The sequence below is a fragment of the Hydra viridissima genome, unplaced genomic scaffold (genome assembly GCF_058129835.1).
Source record: "Hydra viridissima isolate aposymbiotic clone 2 unplaced genomic scaffold, HvirCarnegie_v1 scaffold_10, whole genome shotgun sequence".
Lineage (NCBI taxonomy): Eukaryota > Metazoa > Cnidaria > Hydrozoa > Anthoathecata > Hydridae > Hydra > Hydra viridissima.
The window spans coordinates 6919700-6932500 of NW_028324309.1; the positions used below are offsets into that span (position 1 = coordinate 6919700).

Here is a 12801-nt window from a genome sequence, read left to right on the forward strand (position 1 = left end):
ATTATTATAATTGTTATACTTGTGTGTGCAAAAGTTTCTGGCTACTTTGTACTACAAGAAATATTATTAGTCCAGATGTTCTATAATAGACTTGAATTACATTTTTATGTTAACATTTTATAGCTATACCCTTTGCAGTAATAACAGCCAAACAGCATAAAGGCATTAACTTGGTTAACCTAATAATGCAATCAGGTAGAATTTTTTTCCATTCTTCCTTCAATAATTTGAATATCTATGCTCTTAGACTTTATGATCTAGGATTTCCCATGAGCCTTCTTAGTGATTGAGATGGTTACCTTCAAACTCTCACATTTGAAGCAGAAAATTGCTGTTTTAACAACTTGTATCTGTGTTTGGGTCATTTTTTGTGCCAAAAGGATGTAGTGCAAATACTATTATTTCTAAAAAGATTAATCTGTGACAAACTTTAATTAGGCTTCTTTTTTGTTTTCTTCTAATTATTGGTTTTTTAATACCTTTACAACAAAATATCCTAAATTATCTAGTCTTCATGTAACAGTACTATGATTTGCATTAGCTAAGTATTCACCTTTTAATTTGCGTGCTAGTTTGGCAATTTTTTAAATCACATCCACAACAGGATTTTCAATAATATTGTTTACAGTAAAATTACCTATCAATAATAGTAAACCGATTTCAGGAGATTTTCTTTTCTTTGAAAATTTTATTACTTTATCACAAATTTAAGTTTATGTATACTGAGGCATTTTTATACTGTCACAACCTATTATATAAACATCCAACATGCTATAATTTGTAAATGCTTTTTTGCTTGTCCTACTGCATTAATGTATATTATGTGGCTAGAAACATTTGCATAAGTAAATATATTAATTATAATAGTGAATATATTCACAAACATAATTAATATTCTTTTAATATATATATATTTTCCTACATCTCATACAAACATCTCATCATGATTATAAATCATTAGTCTTTTTTAAAACGAACTATGGTAAGATATGTCACCAGAAACTTTTGCATGTCACTGTATATTATTCTAAATTTTCTTACCATCTAATATTAACTCTGCACTATAAAGTAAGTAGAATTTAAAAATTAAAAAGTGCCTAATGTTGAAAAGACCACAATTAAATGTGTATACTCATTATGACCACAATTAAATGTGTATACTCATTATATATACTATATAAAGTATGAAGCATTTATTATATTATAAGTAATAAATCTTATATTCTATGTAGTACTTTGTTAATTATTTTATCTTTTATTTAAAAGTAAAATTATCATTTTAAGAGGAAAATGTTCAAAGTTATTTTGTTTAAATTAACTTGGGGTATATTTGATATAAATTTAGTTCCTATATTTTAATGAAGAAAAATGAAATATATATAAAAACAAGTCGTTGAAATTTAATTTTATTTGAAAGTTTTAAGTCTTATAATTTTGATTCTTTTAATGATTAGTATATAAATAAACAATAGATATATTTTGAGATATACAAGTAAAAGTTAGTTATTTACCAGAACATTAGTTAAAGTAACTCAATTTTTTCTTTCAGCCATCTAAAACTCATAAAAACTGTTCTCAACATTAGGAATTGCATTAACTAACTCTGCAAACGAAATAGCTAATGTTTGCTAAGTATTTTCTCCATTGGATTAATTGAAAATTGGCCAAGCTTGCTATTCTTGTGTTGTCATTAAGAACTTTGTTAAATCTTCCAAATCTCTACACCACAAACTTGTCTTTTGTAAACTTAACTATCCTATGTGTCTATGTCCTATATCCTTTATTTAGTGATCTTTTATTAACCATATTTCTAATATTTATTTTTATCAACCATATTGTCAATATTTATAACAATAGTTGTAATACTAACTGTTGATATTAAAACTATTGTTCTAATCTTGTAACTGAGAAGTTTCATATGGACCTTTTACATTTTTTACAGTAAAAACAGAAAAATGTTTATATTTAAGTTAATTGTACCATTGTCATGAATGTGTTTTCAAAGCATTTAAAATTTCACCACAATAAAACCTTAAACAAGTCTCAACACATTGTTTTCAACTGGCTGTGGAACAAGTCTGGCTCCAAGACTAAACTCCCCTTTTTACATTCATAAATCACACCACTTTACAACTTTAACCAGGCTATCAACAGGAAATTTGAATTGCTAGCTTTTTAGTTAGTCATGAACTTTACCAAGTGAGCATAATTATTCACATAATCAGATTACTAGTTGTACATCAAAGTGAAGTTTAATTACAGTTTTTGAAAAACTTTGGATTGTCTTTATTGTTATCACAAATAATTTGCTATTTTGTTTTCACTATTTACTTTTAACGATTTGCAATTTTTGCTCGTATTAAAAATCAGAATCAATCATTTTCTAAATATATAAAAATAATGGAATCCAAGCATAGAAAATGTGTCAAAGCAACAACCATGTTTAGACAACATTTTTACAATTCATTGTATACCATGTTGGTACCCTTCAAATAATAACTTATATGATTTTAAAAATTAAGGTGCAGCAGATTTGTTTACAAACACATTTTTTTTATCATCCATGCATTTCAAACAGAATTTGAAGTTGCATTAGCTAAGAAAGATATGTTTTTCTATAATTTTTTTTTTAAAAAGAGTTTTAGAAAATTCTTTATCTTGTTTTAAAAAATATATATACAGTACAATATACATAGAGTAAAATTCAAGCCTCCTTAATTTGAAATCCTCCATAATTCAATTAAATGTAAAGTCACCATGATATGAGCTTAATAAACTCTTACGTTTAATTTTCAGTAAATAAAATTTTGATAATTCAAAAAACCTCCATAATTCAAATGGATTTATTAGACCCATTGATAAGATTTTCTCTTTTTAAATCGAACTTTTTAAATTTTTGACCTGTAAAAAACTTGTTAACCATTGGGTTCTTTTTTCAAATTTCAAGTGAAATTTCAAATTTGAGTTTTTGAAAAATAATTAACATGATTTATTTTCTTATTTTTAAAAAAATCATGGCATCAAACAGATTGCATGCAGAAAACAATTTAAAGCAAAAATCGAAGCTCCACTAGAATTGGTGAAAATGAAAAACAAATAAAGTGGTTTTGAAAATCTTTGATAGTCCACCAAACACTTTTTCAACCTGGAAAAAGAATAAAGATAAAATATTTGATATTTTTTGTCAAGGAGAATTGGCTAAATGGGTAAAAGTTGAAAAGTATTATCATATCAACAAAGCTGTACTAAAATGGTTCTAACAAATGAGACCTGATAATGTTCCAATTAGTGGTTTGCTAGTAAAAAAAAAAGCTATACATTTTTTGCAAAAGAGTCAACCTTCGGATGAATAGCTAGATAAATTTAAGGAAAAGTAAATCAGTTTTTTATTTTACTTTATCCAACTTTTATGATTAATGACTTATATGATTATTTTACAGCTTTTTTTATATACAGTATATGATTATTTTACAACTTTTCCTTTCATTGCTTTAAGATAATGAAATAAGTATTTTCCAGAATTAGAAATTTGAGAAACTTGCAAAGACATTGAAGTTACACTTAAATGTATGTACAAGTTATGTCAAAGAAATTATAAATGATTTTTTGTGGGTATGGTAAATCTTTCAAAACCATTTCTGGAAAGGCAAAATTGGTTAATGACCAAATGATCGCTTGATGGCTCAAAACCACACTACTTATAATTCTCTCTCTATACCCACTTGAAATTATTTTTAATGGCAATGAACTCAGCCTTTTCTAGTAATGTTTTCCTAACAAAAGTTTACATTTAAAAAATTGAAATTGCACAGGAGGCAAGCATAGTAAATTTTCCCTGACTGGAATGGCTGCAGTTAGTGATGTTTTAAAAGCATGAAAATTTGTTTTTGTCACTATCAGACCCAACCAAAAAGTTGGATGTTTGAAGAATTATTTGAGGAGTGAGTAAAAGAAATTGACCTAATGTTTAGTTTTCAAGAAAAGAAAATTTGCTTTAATTATAGATAATTGTTCTGCCTATCCTAACATGCAGAAATTAGATTGGGTGGAGCTTATCTTTCTTCCACTGAATTCAACTTTGATCTCCTAACCTGTAAATCAAGGAACAATCCAATCTCTTAAAGCCAAATATCACTCACTTACAGTGAAAAAGTAGATTGCTGCCTTAGAAAAAGAGAACAAGATACTTAAGTTTTTTTAATTGCTATATTATGATAACAAAAGCATATAATTCCATTCCAGACTAAACCTTTACAAATTGTTTCAAGAAATCAGGAATATTATTAGAAGCAATGGAAAAGCATGTAAATGATAATAATGATCCTTTCTGTGACTTAGATGTAGAGGAGACAGAAATAGAAAACTTAAGAGATGATCTTGAATTGTTTAAAGCAAAATTCGATGCAGATTTTAATCGTGGTTGACAAGTTAGTAGACTTAAATTTCAATGCTTGCATTGCCAACAAATCATCAGATCAGGATATAATTGCAGAAGTTTCTGGATGTGATGCTATTGAAACTGAAGAGGAATCCGATGATGATTGCATTAATGTTTTTGACAATGCTACAAAGCCAAGTTTGAATGAAGCGATGCATACTATCACTGTACTTGAGAATTGCAGTCTTTTGGAGATGATTTGACAAAGGCTCTTAAAGACATAAATTGTTACATCAACATGGATTTACAAGCTCACAAAATATAATCTACAGTTACAAATTTTTTTTTTTTGAAAATGCAAAAATTTCAAACACATAATCTATATTGCATTTGGGTTAAAATTCACTATTTGTTTTTTTTTTTTATTTCTATTTGTTACTTTAACCAGAATATTTGAAAAAATTCAATTTTCTATAATTCAAAAATCTCTTAATTCAAACTTTTATTTTTCCATATAAAATTCGAATTAGAGAAATTGTACTGTGTTACTAAGTTAATCTAAAAATAATCTGAAAACCATGAGAAGCTTTTAAAGTTTTTCTTGCAGTTAAAAAGTATCTGGAACTTTACACAGTGTGCAAAAATTAATGGTAGATGAATTGGTCATTTTTTTCTGTGCATTGTTTAATTTTTTTTTTTTGATCAAGAGTTTTAAAATTGTCAGGGATATTTTCAACCATCCTTTTTTTCTTTTGAGTTTCCGTACCTATAAATAAAGACCTTTTTAGTTTTTTAAGGTAAAATGTAAAAAAACTTTTTTTTTTTTCTTTAATACTTTTTTTTTCTTCACAATCTTTTTAATTTTTTAAGTTAAAAAGATCTGTTGTAATGTTGAAATTTATAGTATTTGGTTATCATCAAAACAAATACAATACAAAATATATACTAAGAAAACATTACATCCCCTTTGACTTCTCTAAAAGACTAATTGCCTTAATACCATTGACCCTTGAATATCATTTATTAGTCAACCACACTGCCTCACTTTTTTTAGATTAAGTTTGATATTCCAAATGTAAACAGAATTTTGACCACATGTTTTCCAAAGAAATTTTATAAAACATGTTACAAGCAAAGCTCATGCTCATAAAATTTCATTTTAAGATGTTTAAATAAGAAAACAGAATTGGCCTAGAGTTTTATTTCCATTCACATATTGACTGGGCCTGTGTTAGTAGGTCACAGTTATATAGAATTACTTTCTTCAAATATATTTAAAGATTTTTTTTTTTTGTTTAACATTTTTTGTTTTAAATCACATTTTACAGATTAGTGAATGGAATTTACAAGGTCTACCAAATGATGACCTTTCAATACAAAATGGTATTATTGTTACAAAAGCCACTAGATATCCTTTATTAATTGACCCTCAAACTCAAGGTAAATCATGGATTAAAAACAAAGAAAAATGTAAGGAACTCCAGGTATAATTTTTGAATTTAACTTTTCTTTCTTTTTGTTTTCTTAAGCTATCTTTTGTTAACATGTTACCTTCAATATAATCTTTTATTAGTAAATTACTTACATTATTTTCTTAATTTAGGTCTCATCTTTAAACCATAAGTACTTTCGTGTGCATCTGGAAGATTGTTTATCTCTTGGTAAGCCATTGTTATTAGAAGATATTGGAGAAGAGCTAGATCCTGCACTAGATAATGTGTTAGAAAAGAACTTTATAAAGTCAGGGAGCACATATAAGGTATGCTACATTTAAGATGTGCAATATTTAGCAATTATTTGCATTAATTAAATGCTCAAATTGTTCTGATTTGCTGCTTTTTTCAGGTAAAAGTTGGTGATAAAGAATGTGATGTGATGAATGGATTTGTTTTATATATGACAACAAAACTTGCTAATCCGCTATTTACTCCAGAGGTATTTATTGTTATATATTTATTAAATTCAAAATAAAAAATTATAATAGAATGTTATAGATAACACAAGTTAATTCTTTAGTATTAAATAAATGTATTGTACAATTATGCACAAACGAATCCACTAAATTTTTAATTTAATAAAAATTTTTATCATGGGTTATAAAATGGCTTAAAATGATATTTTTACTCAGTTTTGTGAAAAATTTGCTTAAATAAAGGTAATTGACCAACGTTTTAACAAGTTTTTAATTTAGGATTTTTTACACAATCTAATTTATTTTCTGACTTAATCCCTAACAAAAAAAGCTTTACATTCCTCTACAGATAAAGATAACTTTCTTGTTTACTTTAAGATACTACAGTTACTAATACTGCAATGTAGGTTCCTGTAGGATATCCTTTAATTGTCTTGCATGGTAATCTTTTAGTTTCTAAACAGAAATATAAACTAGCATGTACACACAATTCACTCTGTAAAAAACTATTCAATATGAAGCTTTGATACCCTTGGTTGATAGATCTCAGCTTCTTAAAAATATTATGTCATGAATTCACGGTTTGAAATTTTGACTTTTTTGCCAACTAAATATCCCAAAATTGCCCTTTTCAGGGTTGATTCTATATATATTGAGGACTCCAAAACAATAAATTTTAAAATCCTGGATTAATATCCAAGGGAGATATTTAGCTTCGAAATTACCGAATTTTCTCACTTTTTGAAATACTTTGTTTTGGAATTGTAAAGCCTAAATTAGCTCAAATAATTTTAATATATATTTATTTATATTGCTATAAAATAATAAATAGATAACAATAAAAAACTACACAATAAAATTATTATTCACAAGATTTCTAAATTTAATTATCACAAATATCTTCGTTGTACCCTTTTGTGCTTCTTAGAATTTTTTGCTATTGTAATCAACAGCACAATTCAACAGCTGTTTGGAATAATCTGGATGAGACATATTCCTTTTGAATCTTTGCCAATGAATTGAAATTTGAATGGAGTGCCTCTGTTGCTTTCTCACTTTAAATTCCAAGGCCAATTTTATGGTGCTTTAGAAATTGTGGAACATGTTAAAAGACAGCATGAACTTTTGGTGTGACAGAAACAGTCAACTTTAGATAATTGCTCTTAAACTCTTGAATCTTTTTCTTAAAGTCTGGAGAGAAAAAGCATCCAAAACAAGAATTAACAACTTGGAGAAACAAATGTAGAACATGGCAGATGGATGATGCTTTAAATGCCTTATCAGCCCCGGTTATCTGCTTCAGAGTGTCAACTTTTTTCAGCAACTTCATGCAATCACTACTATTGAAGTGACCACCATGGTACGGCTGTAATGGAGTATGTATTAAAGTCAACCATTCTTTTGTTTTTAGCAAAACTTGAACCAAGTGCTTAATAAGATGGTTAACAACTCCAAGAAGCAAATAAAGTTCCATTGGAGGAACAGCTTCTAAGATTAGCTTTTCATCTGGGAATCGAAGTATTGGTGGATGAACAGCATTCTCAAATTCTTTTGATTTCTTTAGATCAGCACCAGATAAAATAAACTTTTGATGTTGCTCTCTGATTGCTCAAAATGTTCTGAGTTGGCCACAGTTGTTCAAATTTGTCGACTCAATGTTGCACCAGCAGCAAGGATGCTTGCTACTGTGAGACTGAGTTCCACAGATAATATTTGCAAGCTTCATTTCACATGACAGAATCAGTTTGTCAATTAATTGATTAACTTGTATTAGGTCCAAAATCAGTTTGATATTGCCAAATGTTTCAGGGGTGTTTTCAGAGATTGCTACAATTAGTTGCTTTTTGACACCTGTGCTTTTAAAATTTTTACTTGAAGCCAACTTAATTGGCTTGTTAACTGGACTTTGTTGTTCTCTTTGGTGTTCAGAAATTAGACTCAAACTAGCTTTGAAAAAGAACCCTCCACCATCAAGGCCAAGTAACACAGTGTCCAAGCTCATCAAAGCTTTTGAAACTGTGATGTTTTCCTTCAGGGTTTTTAAATTGATACAATGAACAATGTCATGAACCTCATTAGAATCTGGCAATTTTACATTTGTAGCAATGAAAAAATCTTTTCGACTAGATCCTGCTGGGGCAAATTTCTGTTGAAAATTTGGCTCAAGAAGGCAAACTTGACTATTTTGGTTTAGAAAAGATCCAAGCTTTCTGATTTTATTGTTTGAAAGCCCAGTACTCTGCTGAATATCAACCATATTTGTTGTTGTCAAAGGGACTTAAAAGAGTGAACGAGCTCCAGATGTTCCTTTAGAAAGAAAACTAAATCAGTTACTTCAAATATAAATTGTATTGCTTAGAATGTACAGAATAGTAAAATAACTAAACTTTTCTTATCAGAAGAGGTTTGCCATGAGCTTGACCAAGACGAATTGTTCCGCCCAGAGATGCAATGACAGATGAAGCAACTTGTTCTGCGCCCACAGAATCTTTCAATGCAAATTGGTATAAGTTTGCACGGCGAGTTGTATCACTGCAATTGTGAGAAATTCCACGAGCAATCATAGACAAGTATTTTGTGCATCTTTTTTCAACTGACTTTATTTCCTCTTGCAAAGATTTTGATGCTAGACCCTTTTCAAATGGATGCAATCACAACACCTCCAATGGATGCAATCACAAAATGTTGTATGTTTTGTTAATGGCTTCACAACAATGGAATCAAAACTGTAGAGTTGTATTGCCTTTAAGACATTAGCTCCATCACCCATTTTTTTCAGGTTGCAACGGCATGCAACACAAATTCCAAGTGGCACTCTTTCATCCTGAAAATTCACATCTGATGAAATCAAGCGATGAATCTCAGAAATGAAATGTTTTGAAATTTCTCTGCCACTTTTCTTCATATAAATAACACTCGCTGTCCTTCTGCAATCATCATTGTCTTTAAAAAATGTAGGCATTTTTATTTTTTCTAAAAATAGCTAAAAATAACAATAATTTCAATACCTATGCATAATCATTTTTATTTAGTTTGTAAGTGTAATATTTTTTAGCGTAATATAAAGAAAGAAATTCACGTTGATATTTATAACTTTTATTTAAGCTTATATATTAAATATATTAAAATTAATTATATACTGTAAAACTGCTTATAGTTTCTTGTATCATGACTATCATAAGTTTAGTGCTACATCTTTTTATTTAATTTATGTGCAAATTCTTTGTGCTGAATTTGTCTCCAAGGAAATAGTTTTGCAATCAATTATGATTGTCTGAAGAGAGTGTGACAAATATTGGTCCGAAGGGAATTACTTGTGTAGCAATTACTCATGATTATTTAAAGAGAATATTCTAAATGACTGTACAAAGGGAATGGGTTGTGCCGCAATCGTAAGAGTATGGGAAAAAAACAATCTATTTTTGCTAACAGATATTTGTAAAGTATCCAAAAAAATAAAAGAATGCAAAGCTAAATATCTCCCTTGGATTTTAATCCAGAATTTTAAAATTTATTGTTTTGGAGTCCCCAACATATATAGAATCAACCCTGAAAAGGGCAATTTTGGGATATTTAGTTGGCAAAAAAGTCAAAATTTTCAAACCGTGAATTAACAAGCCACCAAGTTCAGTCAATTAGTAGCTTTTGAGGGAGGGTTGATTGTGCCTCATAATTCATGAAACTTGTTGTTAATGTAAATTCAATGCCATAATAAGTTCTATGCTACTATCAAGCTCAAAATAGTTACTTTAAATATTTTATTTGTAATTTTCTATTCATATTTTTTGTTACAAGTAATTTATAAAACTTTTGTTAAACTTAAATTTTGATTATTATTGTTTTTTAAATGTCATACTAAACAAATTATTATTCTTAAAACCTAAATCAATATTCTTTATAAAATAAAAAAATTGTTTTTTTCTTTTTCTTTTTTTTTGAAAAAGAACCTCACTCCCACCACCTTTGTGCATAGCTGTATTTTAGCATAAACTTGATATAACTTTTTAATCATTGTAATAAGTTGAGTCAGTAACCATCTTAATAAGCTTAACCTTATTTTTTATCATTACTATGGGTGTTACTAGAGTATGACATTGTTAATGAAAAATGTTTTTTAATTACTTTCACTGGAATTAAAATCTCTGATTCTTCATCATTGAGAATCCTATGGTTTTTAGGTCAGTGCACGAACAGCCATCATAGATTTTACTGTGACTATAAAAGGATTGGAAGATCAGTTACTTGGGCGGGTGATCAATACTGAAAAGCAGGTCAGCTACATACTTTATTAAAGAGACAATATCTAAAAATTTAAATACCAATTAGTAACAACTCTGCACACTGTTGTAAAAAATGACCAAAAACTACTTTGAGCTGACCCGAGAAAACCGCTTTGACAGGGTGAAACTACAATGTTTCCTGACTCCAAAAATGTAAAATTTGAAATCTAACTATTTCGTCCAAGAAAATAATTTTGATTTTTAGTTTTTAGTACTTTGCACAATAGGGCAAAATGACAGCTTTTCAAATTTTGCATTTTTACAGCATTCAAAAACTCTCCAAAATTAGCATTTATTACTCTAAAACATAACAGTCTATATAGCAAGTATAATTTGTATTTATTTTAACTCAGAAGATAAAATTTTACCTACAATTTCATGGTTGAACTATATTATAAACATTTTGTTGCATCAAAATTGTAAATAAGCTAAAAATTCCGGGAATAGGCAGTGAACATGTTTGTTTTAAGTTTTGCATCAAAATTGTAAACAAGCTAAAAATTCCGGAAATTGGCAGTGAACATGTTTATTTAAAGTGTTTCACTTATCAGTTGTGTGAGAAAAATTTCAAAATGCCAAATTTTTCAAAAAATCATGAAGATTGTCGGAAATCTGTCTGTGTCTTGTGTCTGAAGAAGTGCTCTCGAGAGTTGACACAGTTCCTTGTTGAAAAGATCCTCAAGCATTACCATACAAGTCTTGATTTGACTGATACCAGAGTGCCAAGAGGCATTTGTGACTCATGTCGAACAATTCTTCGGAGAAAAGATGAAGGAAAAGATGTTAACCTGCCACCTTTGTTTCCTTTCTCATCTATAAAAGTTAGACCACCAACAAGAGATCAAGGTTGCAACTGTCTTATTTGTCAAGTTGGACATTTGAAGTTGAATGAGAAGAGCCCAGTGGACTATTCTAAACCTGTGGAAGATTGTACCCCTCAAAGATGTGGTGATTGTTTGAGTCTAGTTGGAAGAGGTCTGCCACATCAGTGCACTCCATTCACTTTTAGAGAGAATCTCAAGCAGCTAGCTACAGCTGATCCACTCGCTGCAGAGCAAATAGCTACTCAAGTCATCTCTACTAAACCTTCCACACCTGGTGGTACTGCCAAAATATCGCATCCTAAAGGCGGCCCACCACTTAGAGTTAAAACAGGTGATACTTTTATATATACATATAAAGATGGCAGGTTCAGAGGGAATACCTTTAATTTTAAAACTTAAAATTACAAAAAGTGTTAATATAATTTCATTTTTAGGAAGCTCAAGTCCAAGAGCTCTTTTTCCTGAACCCAGCATCAAAACTGAAGATCTTGTACAAGTTCAGCTAAACACAGGACTGTCCAACCTTGGCATGAAGAAATTGGCATCAACCATCAACAGAGTCAGTGACACCAAGATTGTGGAGACTAGTTTTCTAGCTAAGTTTGAAGCCATTGGCAAACAGTTGTCTGAGTTTTTTACTCAAACCAGCATCCAAGTTTTATCAGAGAGTAACTCCACTGACTTTGTGGTTGTGCATTGCAAGGATCTTGCCGAGCTTTTGAATGAAGTCCTGCTTTCTCGAAGAGTTTTGCAGAATCATATTGTCAAGTTGGGAATTGATGGAGGTGGAGGATTTCTGAAAGTTTCTCTTAGCATCATGGAGTTGGATTCTCACTGTGATTCAAGGTCACCACCACTGAAAAAACTTTTAACTCAGAGGACTGCCAAAGACAGTAGTGTAAAGTGCCAAATGCTTGTGGCTTTATCAGAAGGACTACCAGAAAACTTTGAAAATGTGAGGCAGATCTTGTCTTTAATCAAGTTAGACAAAGTCAACTTTGTTGTCTCATGCGACATGAAACTTGCCAACATCCTTTGTGGCCTTCAGAGCCATGCAAGTACTCACCCTTGCTCTTGGTGCAACACAGAATCAAAGCATCTTTCTCAATCAGGATCTTTGAGGACACTAGGCTCACTTGTTGCCTGTTATCAAGAGTTTGCTAAGTCTGGTGGTGATATCAAAAAGGCAAGATCTTTTGGCAATGTAGTGCATGAGCCTTTGCTATCTGGTTCTGAAAACAAACTCATCTTGGAGCTCATACCACCAATGGAACTCCATCTTCTCCTTGGTGTGGTCAATCACATGTACAAAGCCATGACAGAAGTTTGGCCCAATGTTGTCAAGTGGCCCTCAGCTCTCCACATTCAACAAGAACCATACCATGGTGGGCAGTTTGCAGGAAATGC

General features: G+C 30.0%; 1 protein-coding gene and 2 pseudogenes across 4 annotated transcripts in view; 2 read left to right on the forward strand and 1 right to left on the reverse strand.

The window, feature by feature from the left end:
- The window catches only part of LOC145193266 (dynein axonemal heavy chain 8-like), a 73046-nt gene that overhangs the window by 48382 nt on the left and 11863 nt on the right, over positions 1 to 12801 (forward strand). For all 4 annotated transcript variants that reach the window (XR_016456125.1, XM_090099459.1, XM_090099460.1 and 1 more), the window contains 4 exons: positions 5707 to 5862; positions 5982 to 6137; positions 6224 to 6313; positions 10469 to 10561. Coding sequence is in view for 3 of the 4 variants with exons in the window: in XM_090099459.1 (XP_089955585.1) it covers positions 5707 to 5862; positions 5982 to 6137; positions 6224 to 6313; positions 10469 to 10561 (495 nt within the window). In the remaining variant the exon portion in view is untranslated. The remainder of the gene's footprint in view (positions 1 to 5706; positions 5863 to 5981; positions 6138 to 6223; positions 6314 to 10468; positions 10562 to 12801) is intronic.
- LOC149882904 (uncharacterized) lies at positions 4094 to 4835 on the forward strand (annotated as a pseudogene).
- LOC149882905 (uncharacterized) lies at positions 7215 to 9252 on the reverse strand (annotated as a pseudogene).